The sequence below is a fragment of the Dysidea avara genome, chromosome 3 (assembly GCF_963678975.1).
Source record: "Dysidea avara chromosome 3, odDysAvar1.4, whole genome shotgun sequence".
Lineage (NCBI taxonomy): Eukaryota > Metazoa > Porifera > Demospongiae > Dictyoceratida > Dysideidae > Dysidea > Dysidea avara.
Genome location: NC_089274.1, coordinates 17,855,519 through 17,875,017, shown reverse-complemented (window position 1 = coordinate 17,875,017; position 19,499 = coordinate 17,855,519). Strand labels below are relative to the sequence as shown.

Genomic DNA, 19,499 nt, shown 5'->3' with positions numbered 1-19,499 from the left:
TAATGTGAATGATATTTCACTCAACATGCATATGATTCATCTATTGAGCAGTTTGCAGATGATACCAAGCTTTACAGAGTAGTCAAATGTTCTGAAGATGTTGTTAAGCTACAGAAGGATCTTTATATTACCATGGAATGGTCTCTACATTTGTTACTGTCTTTGAGTATTGATAAATGTAAGGCAATGTGTATCAACTTACATACGACTTCAGAAAATAACTATATTTTATTGTTGGCATTAAAAGTGGCAAGCGTGTTATGGTTCCTTATACTGAAAAGGTAATGGATTTGGGTGTGTGGATTTCATCAGATTTGAAACCCTCTTTTCATTGTCAACAAATAGCTGCTAAGGCCAAGCAAACTCTTGATAGAATAAAATGCTCTTTCGAGTTTTGTCTTGTAGTTCTTTCAAGATTTTGTATCGTACTTATATTCGCCCTGAGTTAGAATTTTGTGTTCAAGTTTGGTCTCTCAAGGATATTGAGTTAATTACTGGAAAATGTTCAGCGTCGTGCCACCAAACTGGTACATGGTCTATCCAGTATACCATATCAGAATCGACTAAAACTTCTTGGGCTGTACTCTCTATATTGTCGTAGACAAAGGGGTGATAGAAGTCTACAAGATATTAAACAATCACTATTAGAGTCGATCTTAAGAGTCTTTTTATCTTGAACACCACCTGCAGTAATAGAGGACACCATCTAAAAACTTTACAAACAAAGAGCCAGACTTATAATAAGACAGAACTTTTTCAGCCATTGAATAATTGATCAGTGGAATGATTTACCTAGTTCGGTAATCTCAGCACCCATAAGTAACTCTTTTAAATCTAGATTAGACAATTATTGGTCTGTAATAGCATATGGATACTGTGAAAGCTAAGGCCTCAGGCCTAATGCATTTGTTTTATCCATTAATAAATAAATAAACGTAGTCGCGGTCAACCGGGGTGTGTCTAATCTATAATATAAACATAACAAAGAATCTTACGTTACGGGCCCGTATACGTAGCTACTTATTCCTGCGACATGGTGGATAGAAGTGACGACAGAGAGGATAGCTCAGCGACTTTGTGTCGTAGTTCGCAAAGTGATGAAGGCGATCACGATCAGACTACTCTCGGCTGTGGGTTAGGTCCTTGTCGATCTCGTTGTTTGCAAATCTTCGCGAAGCCAATTATCTTCTTGATCCTACTGAATATCTATTGCATAGTGGAGGGAGCTATTGTGAATGGTAAGGAAATATTGTCGTACTGGTGTTGTAACTCCGTGAATGTTTTGCTTTCTCGTTCAAACTTGCGATCAACAAAACTGATCGCAACAAAATGGCTACAATTAAGCAACATGTGTTTATGTGATCCGTGCATACCAACTTGTAGTTAGTCTTGAGTGGCCCGGCAGACTGCTTTTTTTTTTTTTTTTTTTTTTGAGGGGTGTACGTGTAACCGGCCATTCACTGGATTGGACTCTCAAACATCTTTTTAACCACTAAAATGTGATTAGCTGTATGATCATTACTTTGTGTACCAACCTAAACACTCAGGGTTTTCAGTGTCTTATCTTGAATTATAGAGACACATAACTGTATGATGTAGTCTCACTGATTAATGGATGGTATGAGTTAATGCAACCTTACCTGCTTGTTAGATATGTCATTGGAAAGCATTTCTCTGGCTACTGAACACTGTGCACCCGTTGCATTATAAACCAAGGACCTGGAAAATCTTTAGTGAATATGCAGACTGCTGAGAGGCTCAATATAATTCCAGGTATAAAACTGACTGAATTTTATGTCCAGGGCCAGCTCTGGCCAAATAAGGTTGGGTGGGCCGTCCATGGTTGGTGGTAGGTAGTGTGTTGAAGTACTATTATTACTCGCTACTCTGAGGGCTGTAACTAGTAATAATACATTTGTTGTTACAAACTATAAAGTAAGTCCAACCTTCTAAATACAAGCTACCACCCTACAACTACAAGTGACATGAGGGAGACACATGTTTCGGGTGTAGTTCAGCCACAAATACATACTTTGTTGTTGTATCTTGGCCTCAAGGGCACTCCCCATACACTATCATTCTTTGTCCATGCCTTTAATGTTATCTTCAGTCTTGTCTGGACCCAAAATGCACTCAATCACATGCCCGGATACAATGCGCCTTAAAAGGAAGTAATGCGTTACATTCGTTACAATTTCCGGATGTAATATCCGTTACATGTTACTTGCTACTTTGTCATGTAACGCGTTATAATATTCGTTGCTGTAAAAGTAAATGTAACGCACTATCCCCAACTCTGTTAACAGCTGCATGTATAAATCTAAGCTTATTAGCCAGTAGCTGGATGAATAATGATCACAGTACCGTTACTGTAATAGTGGTGTGGCCTAAATTGTACCACATAGACAATAAGGCACCCACAAATATTTTGATGCATGCCCCTGCCAAGACTTTTCTGTAACATTCCGTGTTTGAGAGACTGGTAGACTTGTAGCACAGTATCTAAGTCCTCTAACCCAGCACAGACTAGTGTTTAGTATGGTTTACAAGAAGTTTTGGTAAGTTCGAGTGCTAAAAAAGCAGCAGACTTGCATGCGTAATTGTATTGCTATAACATACTACTGAGTCAAGTTAACTGTAGTTAGGAAAATGTTGGGTGGGCCATGGCCTACTTGCCCCCCCTCCAGAGCCGGCCTTGATGTGATATACAGATGAATTAGCCATGTTAACATAACAGTGCTTGTATCATTGCTGGTGGTAGGCAAATTATTTTTGTTAAACTACACTGAGGTAGTGAATAATGTGCAAATTTTATATGTCTTGTATATGTGTAGTACTCAGTGTAATGCCACCAAATAACTGAAAAATGCAAGACTTTTAAGTGACATCATATACAAATATATTCATGTGTAATTACATCAGCAATGTGTGTGTGCTTACAAGCCAATACAAAATATTACTCATCATTACATCTGTCCCTCCTAGCTTTAGTTCATTCTTCAAGGACAGTCTTCTATCGGGTAGGATAATGGTGCTCAGGTCCAGGTGGATCATACTCAATAAAATGATGCTCTACTGAATCTACTGAAGGTGGAACCCAGTCATTTTGGAGAAGCAGGATCGAAAGTAGTAGCAGCTTGTAGTCTTGCTCTCAGCTTGTTGACATGTACTGTTTAATTTCTGTTGCCATCTGGTATATATAATGGGGCTTTTCACTGACTAGAGTCCATTTTCCTTCCCATCTTGCCTACTGTAGGAATGAAAAGCCAAAGAGGATCATCTACAGCAAAATGTTCTTGAAACAGCATGTCCATTGTAGTAACGCTTCTGCTGCATGCTAGCATGGGTGCTGTGTGTCTCAACAAAATCTCTTAGCTGGGATAACTTAACTTGAAGCTAAGCAGAGTGGGGCGGTATGACTCTGGAATTAGGGGAACCAATACCATCTTGAGGCTAGGTGACTGGTGTATACTATCAACATACCTATGTATTGGTAGTGACTACCCCTTGTGGTTTATGTTACTTACCTATCACTGTTAATTAAAACCCTACTCCCCCAATACAGACAGGGTGGAGATTAGGTGGGAATTTGACAATTCCTTGAAGCAATGTCCCTTTAGTAGCCCTCCTGCTGGAATACTGCTGCTACTGGCACTGTCATATCTGCCCAGTTATATATGTAGCACACATTTATAAGGATAACACTTAACTACACAACAACACGCACAATGCACTATATTTATACTTATAAAAGAAACCCTAAACAGCATGTTTAATTCAATTACAAAAACAAGTTAACATAGGGCTTCTGGCTACTGCATTCCTCCCCTGGAGGCTTATGGTTCCTCTGTATCTCTGAAGGCTTACAATTCCTCTGTGAACAGTGAAGTTTGATTGGAGCACTTCCACTAGGAGGTGGCTGCTAAGAGAATGGGATAGGGATGTCATCAGTATCAATCATCATGTGGACCATTACATTTATAGTTTGCGATTAAAGTTATGGCTTCTGTGATGTGCTTTATTTTAACCACGAAACTATGTTTTCCACTGTGTTTTAGTCTTTAGACACTATTTAGGCTGTTTTGGGTGGATAATAAATCTCATATCCTCCATCTTGTTTTCTAATATACTCCACGCCTTCAGGCACAATATAACATATGCTCAAAATCTAGGTTTATCCAATCGCTATGCATTGTTCACGTGCAGTGATCTAACGAGCGCGATTATTTTGTCATGTGAGGACGTATAGTTGCCATGGTGCTAGTATTATTGCAAGAAAACCAGCCGCTTTTGCCAAGCCTACAGCAGAAACAGCCGTGTATGAGGTAAGTAATCTGAGTGTAATGTTAAATAGAGTCTAAAGCAGTTACACAGGCACAATGTGGAGTCTATGAAATTTATAAACCCTCAGGCCCTTAGTAGCGCCCTCGCTTCGCTCGTGCGCTACAGCCCGGGCCTTCAGGTTTATAAATTTCAGACTCCACATTGTGCCCGTATAACTATTATTTATACACATGTTACTAGGGTGTAATACACAGTATGCACAGTAGAAAAGTAATTCGAACCTAGAGCCACCATATCCCATCAGACTAAACTTCTTCAGCTATCACCATGGAACAATATGTTACTTCAGCACAATCAATTTCAAATTTGAATTAAACAAATTTTGGAGCAACATTGGATATGGACACAATCAAAGGCCATTTGCCTAATCAACTCCTGAGTGTATGTATGTTGTGCACATATTAAATTATAATAATAATAATTGCTATGAAGCTTTATAATCTTGAAGGAGTGCTCTTTAAAGACACTCTGTGTTGGTATATGGTTCATACCCCGAAGTATGATTATGATATTAATATGCAGCAGTATAATATGATGATCACTTACATATGGCATCATTAATTGTGTGTGTGTAATCTAGAAAGCAGGGAAGACAAGGTCCAGATCACTAAGTAATGTTACTAAAAACAATAGTAGAAAGAAAATACAATCGCTAAACTATAAGAGACCTGATGGTTAGTTTAAGAACAACATCACTATCAATGCTATGTCGCTATCACATATCGCTGGTGGTGCTTGATATTAGCTACACAGTGCCAAATATGCACGTATTTTAAGTCAGTCATCATGTATAGTAGCTGTTAAGTAGTCAGCTAATAATAATAATCAGAGTTATAACACAAACACCAGTGTATTGTTTTGAATGACTTTGTGCTATATTATTAACTCTTGATAGCATGCTGTGGTCAGCAATGTATGGCTTCTGATATATGTGCATACTTGTACAGCTATGTGATCACAATAATTATGTCAAGTACACAGTGGTACATCACTATGTTGCTATCATACATGAAAACTAGTTGGTGAAGCAATGCAGTGCTTGTTAACAACTACAAGGCCAGGAATCATTTAAACATTAATTCATCACAAAGAGCTCTCTCATCTTGACTGCTAAACACAACTGGTGCACAAATAATGTCATAATTAATAGGTCATCAATATTGCTGCATATTAACTTCATCAGCACTATCCAACAAGGATCAATTAATAGAGTGGTTCTAGAAGTTTCTGAAAATCCATAATGTTACAATACATTCCATGGAGCATGGCTAACTTTATATATCCCAGTGAAGCCATACAAGTAGCCAAAGCTGCCATATTTTAGCCTTACTGAAAATGGGCACTCTGTAGGATGATTCGTCTGTTAGCGTGATTTTGTATGATTGTTCACCACCGGTTCCTGGTAACCATATTGTCTTAAAGCCATTACTAAGTCATCTTTTTAAAACATGTGTTGTCTCATGGTGCTATCATGTATCTTCTGTCTCTGCTGTTGTTGTGAAGCTTTGTCTTTTAAACTAGCACTATAAGCAAGGCTGTTGTTTCAACATTAGCTCTGCTGGAGCTACACCCATTGTTGTGTGCGGTGTCAGTCTGTAATGAAACAGAAAATGTCACATTTTTAGTGTATACTGAGCTGGTCAATATTCTTCATTCCTGCCTTGATGGTTTGCATGGCAACCATTAGAAGATGGGTGACAAGCTGCAGTTTTGAAATGGTGGATGTGATTTTGCCTTGTAATTCAGCCAACGCACTGCTAGTAAAACAACAACTGCCATTATCAGTCCTTTCGGTAAGGGTTTACATTTATTTTTTACATACACGGGCAAGGTGTTCTTTCTTCCCATATTTATGGCATTCTGAAGCAACAATCAGCTGCTTTATGTTTATCTCCATACAAGTAGTATGAGTTTTGTGTAGTACGAGTGTTCAGCTAGTTGACAAGAAGATTAGACAGAATGGAGCCATTTTATAAGCCCAGCTTACTGCTACCCAATGCTACCATGCAGTGATGGTACAGTCTATTAAGTGCCTCAAATAATTTTGTGGCATCTAAATAATATGTGTCAATATGGAAAGTTAACGCCTTGGTGTAGTTTCCTGGCATGAAGAAGACCATTTAATTAAAGATATAAGGAATGTCAAAGCACAGAAGGCAGACATTTGTTGAAGGCACATTCCACTTATGAGTTTGTTGTTGTGGCAGAAAATGGTGGCTGTATGCTGCTTTATTTGGTATCTAACCTTAGTCAGGCAGGCAGGTGGACCAAAGACTGTATTCTGTATCTGGCTGCCTGTAGTGTTATGAGCAACCAATTATCAATGCATATCTATTATCAATAATATTGAGGCATGCATAACTTGAATGGTAATACATATAATGAGAATAGTAGTATACGGATTAAACAAGCAGCAAAATATGTGGTGTTCTTTACTGGTAAGTGTTAAAAAAGTATTTTCTCTACTAGTCCTAGGTACTAGTTACCAAGTTATTGCGAGCAGTTTGGTGGGTTTCGCCAACCACAAAAACCTGTAACGTAATTACAGAATGATGGTACTGCACCAAACCTGAGCCATTGGCTCTTCAAGGATATCCCCACATTATATAAAAATCTTTTGTAAATCTATAAATTCCACAGAAAGTTAGAGGGAAAAGTTTCTAAACCCATCAATAATAGATCTATGGCAATGTATTGGGCGGACAATAATAGATTAATGATGATGAAACTGATTAATTTTTGGCTTGATGTACAGTAATAAGGTGATTACTTCCATTAGTGCTTCGAAGTTTGTTTTTTATGATAATCAATTATTTATGCTAAGTGTTGTCTTGTTTTTAATGCTGTATTAGATGTTCAACTTTTCTGTAAAGGTGATTTTCATCACGTATGACATTTTTATAGTTGCAGCATTTTTAGCTGTGCCTATCCCTTTAGGGGGAACCCTACTAAACAATATTACCATATTGTTTGACAACAGTCAAAGTGTAAGAAGAGAATGGCTTCACCAATCAGCACCCACCATTGGGAATGCATGTAATTCTTAATGCAAGTGTACCAGACCACTTTTTTCCTCACCCACACACACAAAAGAAACAAATTGGTCTGGACTAGTATGTATATGTGTATGTATGTATGTATCAGTACGGTAGTACTGTTTAAGTAGGGATCCCTCCAAAAGTGACGCGCACTACCTAAAATGCTACCATCCTATAGACATCTTACGTGACAAAAATCACCTTTACGGAACATCATTAGTCCATCTAACATAAATACAGCATTAAAAACAAGAAAACATTTACAGCCGGCCAGATATAGAATTTAAAACTAATAACCAAGGCTTGAACTTTTGTCTGCCAGCCTGCTTGCCTCCCTGCCTGACCACAGTTACAAGGCTGGAGGCTAAACAAAGCAGCGCACAGCCACCATTTTATACCACAATATTAACAAACTCACCATGCAGTGGCATGTGCATTTTGGGATTCCGATGAGTGTGTGTCCTCTGTGCCTTGTCTTTCCTTTTATTTTCAATCAGGTTCATCTTCTTGATGTAATGAAACCATATTGAAGCATTAATTTTCCATATCAACTTGACCAATGCCACAAAATTATTTAAAGCAGTTATGCTCAGTAGATACCTGCAACTTCACGATAGATTCAAGACATTGGCTATAACGATCTTGGTTGATTAATAACGATCAAGTGTAGGGGACCATACTTCTTAATATATTTATTCGATCACAATGACCACACCCCTTATTATTGGTCTAGCTGCATTCATAATGGTAGCACAATGACAATAATTATGGAAAAAATTAATGGTGACATGTCCCCTGGTAGGCTTGAGATACTCTAATACAGCAATTACCCTAATAGAAAAGCCACACTGTACACTATAGCAAAAATACTAAACAAACTAGTATATTATTGAAAATGAAGTAGGGGTCCAAGCAATAAAAAGTAGTGAAACAAGAGATGCATGATGGTATTACAGCATAGCTCGGTGGGAAAATCCCTACTTTGGCACTGAACAAAATGATTTATTTATTATAAAACATGCCAATGTAAGGATTTTCCCTATGCTGTAATACCATCATTCATCTCTTGTTTCACTACTTTTTATCGCTTCATTTTTATTTTAAATATACTAATGTATGTATGTGTGTATTAGGGCTGAGCGATACTGCCATTTTAGTATCACGATTGATACTAAAGTCGCTATTCACAATACTGAATAGTTCGCGATACTTACAAATAAGTCAATCATAGCTGATGTGGCGGAGGAAGTAGATGATATGAGGGGGGACTGACCAGAGTATAGAGTCTCTGGCAGCAGGGGGTCTGCAGCCCACCAGAAGCTGTAGCCATTTTAGCTTTCACAATGACTCAGAGTTCACCAAAATTAATTTTATAGGTACAATTTAAAGCATTTTAACTAAAACACCAACTTTTAGTTAAAACTATTTAAAACACTTTTTGGCAAAGCTTTTTGTTGTTGACTACAGGGTTAATGAACATATAGCATTTATAAGCAGTACAAAACAGCCTATAGCCACCTGGAAACACCTGATACAGTGATAAGATACCAACCTTAAAGTAAAAGGCAGCTGGTTCGATTCCCGCTGTAGGTAACTTTTTCGTTTTGCTTTTTTTAACTTCTTTTAGGAACACTGTTATGAAGGCCTTGACTGCTCTATTAGGGTATTTGAGCATTATATTAGAGTATATCAATATTTATCACGGTTTTCAGCCCCACTCCAAGGAGGATAATTTCAGCATGATATCATTCTTCAGCAGAGCGATAAGGGGCTTCAGTCCCATAGCCCCCCCTATTCCACCGCCTATGTAGTGCATTGCTCAGAATTCCTGCAGGAAGTCTTTAAAGGTAGTACCAAACTAGCCACCATCATCCTTGTTTACAGTAACAGTTATTGTAACACATGCTTTGAGGTTATGTTATGGTGTTCACACCTCTCTGCAGTGGTAACCAGCTTATCACTAACAAGGATTCTTAACCTAGTACTGCATAACAAATGGAATTTTAATGACAATAATGTACAGTCGTGGTATCACAATAGTTAATAACAAAATATCGCGATATATCAATAAAACGATAATATTACTCAGCCCTGTGTGTGTGTGTGATGACATATGTACACAAAGGTATCATTTACTTTAGGAATGATTTCTATTGTCCTTTCATCACTGGAGACAAGATACAAGTTTTCTGGTGTCCAGCTTGGAATGATACCAGCTACTTTTGACATTACTATAGTAGTGACAGTAGTGCTCATCAGTTATTTTGGTGGGAACAGCCACAAGCCCAAGTGGTTGGGAGCTGGTGTATTCATACAGGGAATTGGAGCACTATTGTTTGCATTGCCACAGTTTATTACTGGTGATTATGATGTTGGGAAGAATGCCAATCTGACACTTGAGGAATGCAGAGATGAGAATGACTTCTCCCCAGAGTGTGGGGAGTCAGACAATATATACTTTTTATTTATTCTTTCAATCATTGTGATTGCTCTTGGAAGTGCTCCACTCTTCACAATAGGAGTTTCTTACATTGATGATATTGTTCATCCTAAACGTGCTCCCATTTGGCTTGGTATATTCTATACTTGTGCAGTGATAGGGCCAACATTGGGATTTGTAATTGGAGGCAGTTTTCTTTCAGCTTATGTTGACCCTTGGAGAGAGACCACCCTTGAAGAATCCGATCCAGGTTGGGTGGGTGCTTGGTGGATAGGCTTTATTATTTTTGGAATAATCTCGTTATTGATAAGTATTCCTTTCTTTATGTTTCCTGAGAAGTATCCAGACACTGATTTTATACAAGAAGAACGAATTAAGCAAATGTCTATTAAATATAAAAGAGAAATAAGCAAAGAAGACCTAAACATTAAATTTCACCTTAAAGAACTTCCACGTCAGTTGGTTGGCTTGCTGGTCAATGTGCCATTTATGTGTGTGTCAATATCATATGCTCTTGAAACATTAGTAGCAGCTGGGATTTCTTCATTTATTCCTAAATATTTTGAGACACAATTTGGTCTCACTGCTTCTACTAGTGGCTTAATAACTGGAGCAATTGGTATACCATCTGCCATAGTAGGAATCATGTTGGGTAAGCTATTTGTTATTTGACACTAACTATCTATTTAACTCTAGGTGCTCTTCTGGTGTTCTTCATAAAACCAAAGACTAAAACGCTAACTTTCTATTTTGCTGTGTTGAGTTCTATAGGAACTTTATTCATGGTTTCATTCTTCTTGAGGTGTTCAACACATGACATAGCTGGTGTAACAGTTCCTTATCCCAACAGGTAGTAGAATGTAATGTGTGATGATGTGTACATATTTTTATATGATCTATATAGTACACTATTTGATGATTAGACTCTTAATGCTACTTGCAACAGTCATTGTGACTGTAAATCAACTATATTTGAACCAGTGTGTTCTGATGGGATTACCTATTTCTCCCCCTGCCAAGCTGGTTGTGATGAGTACTTTTTGAATGGTGATAGAGATGTGAGTGCAGCATGAGTTTTAACATTGACTGAGACACACACATTCACACACACTGCATCTATGCACACATGTTGTGTACACTATACACTAGCATGCACATACAGTGCATGTATACTGGTGACAACAGCTGTTACGTTACTATATATATACATACAACCTTGCACTTATGCATTACAAAGTGGAACCAACTATATGGCTCTAGCAAGCTGTATGATTTTGTTGCTCATTAATGTTATTCTACCTGTGTATTTTATCAAGAGTACATAATAAATCTAGGGAGGGAGAGTGTCTAACTGCCAATGCAGCCTGTACAAAATCACTGTGTATTATAAAAGACAATGATCTTTGAACAAATAAACACTTTTACTGATGATAGAGATCTGTTGATAGGCGTTGAGTGCTGTTGATAGGTGTTGAGTGCTGTTGATAGGTATTGAGTGCTGTTGATAGGTGTTGAGTGCTGTTGATAGGTGTTGAGTGCTGTTGATAGGTGTTGAGTGCTGTTGATAGGTGTTGAATAAAGTAAAGCTTTTGCTGGTGTCCTAGTTAGACACTCTCCCTCCCTATTTTTATTATGTACTCTTGATTTTATCTATTGATAATTCTTAATTAATAGTAGAATTAGGATTTATCAGTTTGTATGTATTAATTGAAGGAGCCAAGATTTGAGAATTGCACATGTGGTGGTGCTGATACTGCAGAAGAAGAATATTGTGATGATAACTGTGAGATGCTTGCACCCTTTGTGATTGCAATTACACTGGGATTTATTATCACCTTGGCAACTCAAATTCCTAACCCAGTGATCGTATTAAGGTTTGTGAAATACCATGTGAAATATCATAGTCTTTGTGCGATCAGAAGTAATATTTGACCAGTTGTGGATCATGTGTCTAATTATTGTAATTCTTTTGGGAAATTTGTGTTTCTGTATCTTTCTGCCCATGTGAGCAATAAGTTTTTTTATGTTAAAAGCAGCCTGTATGAAGGCTATACAGTACCAGTATTATAGGTAAGCTTTCATTTTGAGATGTTTATTTGTGCCAGCTTGAAATACAGGTGAAATGGATTCCTGAAGACAATGTGAATTGCCTTTCACAGTGAGCTGTATGGGCATAGAACAACTGAAAATCTAGCCTTGTAGGCTACCGGGAATAATGAATTCCTTTGAGGTGAAGGAGGCATGTCCTGTACTTATGCAAACTGAAATGAAGCAAGGGGTCCTTCTGACTAGTCCTTCACATGCAAAATACGTTGATGATATTTTGAAATATAGAGTAGAAAATTGCTTCTAATTTCTAGATAAATTTCTAACAACTTTCCAATTTCTGTCTTAGGAAATTCTTGGGTGCTATTAAATTGTATAGCTTGAGTGGTATATAGTATAGATTCTATGCCTTTAGCTACTGTATCAGATGGGTAAGCCATTGTGATTCTATCACATTGGGGGGTGTCAGTGCATGTATGTGAACTCTCTAATGAGATGAAACTGGCAGAAATCTAAGCAGATTTCTTACCAGTGATCCACAGATGCACTAATGTGTCTCACACAAAAACTTGTCTGGGAAATATACAACAATGTACGAAGCTGCACAAGTTAGTGCGGTTATGGGTTATGCTTCCTTAACAGTGGATGGCAACTTAATTACTGAATTGCAAAATAATTATGAAATACACTAAATTGCAATATTTACTTAATAATAGCAGAGCATTAACTAAATTATATACATGTAGGGATAGTGTTATCTACATGGGTGACTGGTAATTTAACTAGTAGCACAGCATCAACTTGTTTCACAGTAACATGCAGCTGAAATCTATATATACAAGTAGAAGGAAAAATTAGGAATTTTAAGTTGGATATGGATCAAAGAAATAAAGTAATGAAACAAGGAAATATCTAAAATGTGGTGAAACACAAAGAAGGTAGCCTATACCTACCTGGCGATATACTAGTGGACATTTAATCCCTATATAAGCTTCAGTCTATAACCATGACTGAATTAGGGATTAAATGTCCACTAGTCTATCTGCAGGTATAGGCAACCTTCCTTGTTTCGATCACCATTTTTTAGCTATTCCCTTGTTTCACTACTTTTTTTCCTTAATATTCCTAATTTTTCCTTCTACTTGTTTGTTTACTTTTTAATAACACAATTATGACAAATGAACCAGCGCATACCACTTTAAAAGAAAGAATGGCACCAGGAATGCCATAAAAGTAATTTTGTGTCAGAATGTGCACCCTAACAATCCAGCAATTTATGCAATGGAAAGGGAGGTGGCCATTACACTTTGTTTTCAACTATGCTCCGCCCATTACAAAGTGTTACAAACAAAGAACAGTACAAGAAGCAACCTTGCAATCAATCCAGTTGCTACAGAAAATACTGGCGATAAGCATAATAGCCAACACAGCCACAGGAAGCCGCATTGCGCTATCGCAAATTGACACCTTGCATTGTCAGCAAAGAGAACTGGAACACAAAGGAGGGCAAAGGCAAGTCCATGATGCATACATTGTATGACTGCCATGATGCATGTATTGTATGTACTGCGGTTGACGAAAAGGCACATCTTAGGACAAAGCAATGTCAAACAGGGAAGAATCAAGCCTGTAGCCTTATCCATTGTTGAGTTATGCTTTGCTGCAGACATTGTTTGTTTACTGTAAGTATGTATCATATGTATTACTGAATGGCTCATACGGTCAACAGTAGAAGGAAAATTCAGGAAAGTTAAGTTGGAAATAGCTAAAAGTAGTGAAACAAGATAGGTTTCCTACTGTATACCTGCAGATATACTAGTGGACATTTAACCCTTAAATTTGCAAAGAACTTTTGGGAAAATACATGTTTACACAATATGCATGTTTACTAATATGGGCACACATAGTGACGTTAGGTGGGATAACTTATATAATTCTTGTAGCCTATATACAACAACACATTGATTAAAAGTCTGTTCACTGGGCTACTTGAAGGTTAAATGAACACTGTAACTACAGCGGCTTACTTGTTATGAAGCAATGAACAACAGTGAGTTGCATCTCCATGCTTCAAAATTCTAACCACATGTTTACTTGGTCTGATGGAAAATTTAATTGTGAATCAAACGGAACTTGTTGCAAGGTGATAGGAGCAACCACTATTGAATTATGAATCATTTTATAAAAGTATGTAAAGAATTTGCATGTTTCCTTACCGAAAGTTACTTACACAGCTAGTTTTAGTCTCACCAGTTAGTGTTAAGGTAAACCCCTAGGTATCATTTTAATCCTTGTTACATCACGAGTAGAATGACATAAATTGCATAGCCATAGGACAGATGCTTCAAAAGTTACAGCGCTTTGTACAAGGCAAGCTTAAGTTTAAATCCAGTTTTCTGGTTTAAGGGTTAATCCCTAATTCATTCATGGTGCCTATACCTGCAGATACACTAGTGGATATTTAATCCCTAATTCGGTCTATAACCATGATTGAAATAGGTATCATAGGTATACAGTAGGCAACCTCTCTTGTTTCACTACTTTTAGCTATTCCCTTGTTCCACTACTTTTTTTTCTTTAATCCCTAATCCAACTTAAAGTTCCAATTTTTCGTTTTTAATAAAATAGTGAACCTGTATTACACTTCATTTTCAGCAATGTTCTGCCCATTACACAGTGTTACACATGAAGAACAGTACAAGAAGTGTAAATCAGTCGCTACAGAAAATATAGGTGATAAGTGTGATAGGCAGCCACAGGGAAGCCATATCTCGCTACTGCGAATCAACATCTTTCAGAGAAAAGAACGAAAAACTGGGACACAAAGGAGGACAAAAGTAAGTCTATGATGCATGCATTGTAGCTGCTGCGGTTAGTGAAAAGGCACGTCTTGGGCTGGAACAATGTTGAATAGTGAAGAAATCAAGTCTGTAGCTAGCCTTATCCAAAGTCTGGTTATGCTTGGCTGAAGGCATCAGTTGGTCAGTCAGTCAGTTAGTCAACAGAAAATTCTATATAAAAGAAAACTTTTAAAAATTTAAAAATTTCACAAACTTTTGGAGGAATTTGGGGTCACTTTGAAGACATTTATGGGCTTGGTTATGCCTAACCAAACTGTAATGAAGGAAAAGATTTTTTTGGCCAGGAAAGTCCAAACCTTCGAATTCATGATCTCTAATCTATAATACTATCACATAATATAGTGGCCTAATGAGGTCATGAAGTACATATTAGCTATGAATTCAAGGCCTGTAGCATCTAGAGCAAAGAGAATATCTAATATAAGAGATGGGTTTGGATTTATTCACCAATTATTTTTCTGCATTCAATTTTTACAGTTAGACACATACAATTGTCATACACAATGATCACAACTAGTACATTTTGCCTTTCATGGTGTAATGTATTGTGTATATATTATATCTCTGTAGATGTACATCAGATGAACAAAGAACTCTAGCCTTGGGAGTGCACTCTGTGTTCTTCCGTGTGTTGGGTAGTATTCCTGGTCCCATCATATTTGGTGCACTATTTGATGGATCATGTTTGTACTGGCAAGAAGAATGTGGGGACAGGGGAAACTGTTGGGTGTATGATAATGATGATTTGAGTCTTGGATTGTTTGGTGTGTCTCTTGGAGTGAGAATTGTATCTGTGATATTTGCATTTTGTGCTTGGATATTTTTTGATGTCACCTTCTGTAACCGTGACAAAGTAAAAGAGCAGGAAAAACATGGTGAAGAAATGACTGCTATTAAATAAACTCTGCTACTAAAACTGAGACAAATAGTAATCTTAGTTATTTCCTACACAAGCTTTGTGTTGTATAGACTGAACTGTTTGACTCACACATGTACATATGCACTGCTAAGTTGTATCATGCTGACACATTCTGTAGTTGTATTCTAATTATATCTCACATTGCACGCATGTGCTATTGAGTCAATTAATTGTGATCACATGTTACATGGTGTCAGAAATGGGATCCTCTATGTACAATGTATCTCTCCAGCCTCTGCTGCCATTTAACTTCAGTTCTCCAGATGAATGGTCCAAGTGGCATAGACGTTTTGAACAGTTTCAAGTAGTGTCTGGAAGTGCAAGCTGAGGGGGAATCCATTGAACAATACATCACTAGTCTCTGCAGTCTGATAGAACACGAAGGGATGATACAAGACCACTAGCAGTTGGCATCTGCAATAGAAGTTTTTGTCAGAGCAACTCCACTCTATATAGACGAATCATTAACTCTAGAAAAAGCCAAGAAACTCGTTTGCCAAAGAGAGGCAGTTGAAGAGCAACAATCATTTTTAAAAAAGGAAGAATGTACACTGGAGCTTGTCAAACAAAAACCTACAAGTACACCTATTCACACCAAGACAAAAGTGTCACTGTGCTCCAGATGTGGTAAAAATCATGGTAGAGACCACTGTCCTGCTAAAGGTACAACCTGCAATTATCACGGAATTTTAGCAAGATATGCTTCTCTAAAACAGTGGCAATGGTATCTGAGGACACTCCTAATCCTGAGGACAATGCCCAAACTGAGACATCCAACTATACCTTGATGCCATAAGTAACAAGTTTGAACAGTCCGTCACAGCCTGGTACATCTGAGCAATGGTGACTAACAATGCAATGGTATTTAAGGTTGATACAGAAGCGGAAGTCACTGCAATTTCCAAGGAGGTATATTGATGCCATCGGTCAGCCCAGCCAACGAAGATACTCTGAGGATCAAGTAGATAGCCTCTGGATGTGTTGGACCAAATTATAGTACAAAAAAAGAACAATAAAACACCAGATGTGGGTATGTTGTAAAACACTGAACCAGATTTGTTGGGTCTCCCAGTTATCATGACTTTAAATATCCTTACAATGGTCGATGCTATTGGTGACAATACCAGCAGTATTATTTCCCAATTCCTAGAACTATTTCAAGGGCTACTGGAACAATGAATGCTGAATATAAAATAAAAACCAAACAACATGCTAAGCCATATGCACTGTTCTCAGCCCGCCGGATACCAATTCCCCATTGACATAAGGTTGAGCAAGAGCTCAAACAGATGGAGGCCACAGGAGTTATAAGTAAAGTTGATCAGCCAACCAATTGGTGTGAGAGCATGCTTGGTGTGAGAGCATGCTACGTAGTAGTCCAGAAAAATTCTGGAGGGTTTGCACATGCCTAGACCTAAAGCCAGAACGTGCTTAGAAAATACATCCCATTCCACATTGAAAAGACACCTTAGCTCAGCTTCAAGGAGGGAGAGTGCATTCAAGTTGGATATGTCAGTAGTGGCTTTTGGCAGGTGTGATTAGCTAAGATCTTATCACCTTTAACATGTTTTGGGCGTTATTTTAATTAACTCCCCTTTGGGATATTGAGTTGTTGCTTTTTTTCAGAAGCAGATGAGCATATTTTAGAACATCTGCCCAGACATTTTGATGACATATTAGTACTTGGTGGTGACAATACTGAACATGACACTTGACTATGAGCTGTGCCGCTTAGAATTCATGATGCTGGAATAACCTTAAACCCAGCAAAGTGTGAGTGTGGGAAAACCTTCCTTGGTCACATTATCAACAAATCTGGTATCTGCTGATCCTGAGAAGCTGTCAGCCATCAAAGAAATGCCTCTTCCTACAAAATTAATGTTACTGAACTATGGAGGTTTATGGGAGTTATCAACCAACTTGGAAAGTTCACTAGATCCTAACACAGCTGAATTCTCTGCTCCATTGAATACACTACACACACTGTAAATTCAAATGGGTACAAACGACCCAAATTTTTGGGTTGTTTTACCTTCAATTCAAATGACTGATTTTTGGTAGTAATGACCCAAGAATGTACTTGTTTGTTTAAACTTTGTAAGATATAGTCATATTACTCTATAGTCTCTTCAGCCTCTAGCCAAGTGTTTGAAATAATCTTGCCATCATGGTCATTTTAACCATCTGTGGTAAGATTAACCCATGTCACAAAATATTTTTGTTTGTTTACAGTAATTAACGAGTCAGTCATCACTAGTAATGACATACATTAATCTATCTATGACATAGAATTTTCAAATTGTATATAAAACCTATGTTCTCCATGTTCACTTTTGATTGTAGGATGAACACAATTGTTATAATGGCCAATGTAGTGAGTGTACTGTAAAAATAACCATGTAGCTGGCCATCTAAATCTTTACCATAGTAGACTTGACAATACACACTTAACATCCTAAGTGAACAGTTACTTGTATTTTTTTTTTAAATTGTTAATTTAGAAATGAAGTAGGGATCTATGCATATGCAATAAAAAGTAGTGAAACAAGAGATGAATGATGGTGTTACAGCACAGCTCAGTGGGAAGTCTCTACCTTGGCATTGAACAAATAATAATAGCTAATGTGCCTAAGTAGAGACTTTCCCACGGAGCTATGCTGTAACACCATCATTCATCTCTAGTTTCACTACATTTTATTGCATAGATCCCTACTTCATTTTTAAATTAACAATTTTTTAAAAATACTAGTTTGTTTAGTTTTTTGTTGTGGCACAGCTAGCTACAATGTAACTTGTATTAGTCGCAGATACCATCACTTATAAACATCTTGCCCATTTGCTCAGGGAGAAGTGGAGTTCCCCGTATTATGCGGTTATGGGCAGGCTTCGCTGTAGTTTGGGGTTCTCCTTGCTGCGCTCTTCAGTAATGTGTATCAGGGGATTGTTCTAGATCCAAGTGTCCCGTGTGCCTCCAGCCATCAACCTTGCTGTTGCTGAGAGGCACCTCCCTACTTAAACAGTAGTACCATTTGATATTGACCTTCCCTAGTTATTTTGACTTATTTAGTTCAAATTCCCTACCCTAGTTACAACCACCTTTAGATGGTCATTATTTCTATAGTTTAAATATACCCTTGGAGGTCAAATTGATCCATTTGAATTTACTGTGTAGTACCAACCAAGTTTGGCCTTGGGGTCCAGACCAGGATAGAGCCTTTAATCAACCGAAAACAGAACTAACGACACCTCACATGTACAATATTAATAATGTACAAACCTTAGGCACAAACTAAAATCAGTATTTACAGACGTGGTCTTGGGGCAGTACATCTTCAGCAGGCAAAGGGCACATCTTAGCAATGCTCTCATATCTATTTTTGGGAGGCATGGCATCCCATCAACACTGGTAACTGACATTGGACCACAGTTTAATTTCAGTATGGCTTCCATCATGTTACACGATACTCACAGAGCAATGGTTTGGTAGAAAGAGTGCATGGTGAGGATGGTTAAAGGACTACTCCAAGGATCTCCAGATCCTCACATGGCATTACTATACCCAGCTATCAAGCCATCCCTACAATTCTCTTGACAATTTCAAAGCAAATTAAATTCATCGAAACTGGTAGCTACTGTTTCAGCAGTAAAACACCAGTCAGGTTCTGTGCCATTCCTTTTGCTTCTTTGACTCTGTGGAGTTCTCTCAGCCCTGCAGAGTTATTGTTTAGATGGAAAATTGCCACTGAACTTACCTCAACTCACCCCTGAGCTGACTCCCCACTGGTCTCACCTGAAGTATTTAAGAAGCTGACGACAACTAAAAGTTCAAACAACAAATACAATTCAACTGT

At 37.8% G+C, this 19,499-nt stretch overlaps 1 protein-coding gene across 1 annotated transcript; it reads left to right on the top strand.

Moving 5' to 3' along the window:
• Positions 1 to 989: 989 nt before the first annotated feature.
• LOC136248373 (solute carrier organic anion transporter family member 4C1-like) lies at positions 990 to 15,820 on the top strand. Its single transcript, XM_066040157.1, has 6 exons — positions 990 to 1,238; positions 9,524 to 10,474; positions 10,519 to 10,673; positions 10,746 to 10,880; positions 11,536 to 11,696; positions 15,300 to 15,820. The coding sequence occupies exons 1-6, from the start codon at positions 1,034 to 1,036 to the stop codon at positions 15,628 to 15,630; spliced, it is 1,938 nt and encodes a 645-aa protein (XP_065896229.1). The 5' UTR covers positions 990 to 1,033; the 3' UTR covers positions 15,631 to 15,820.
• Positions 15,821 to 19,499: the final 3,679 nt, after the last annotated feature.

Coding starts and splice junctions, on each gene's coding strand:
- LOC136248373 (XM_066040157.1), top strand. CDS start 1,034: ATGGTGGATAGAAGTGACGACAGAGAGGATAGCTCAGCGACTTTGTGT. Junction 1,239..9,523: donor GGAGGGAGCTATTGTGAATG/GTAAGGAAATAT, acceptor CATTTACTTTAG/GAATGATTTCTATTGTCCTT. Junction 11,697..15,299: donor AACCCAGTGATCGTATTAAG/GTTTGTGAAATA, acceptor ATATCTCTGTAG/ATGTACATCAGATGAACAAA.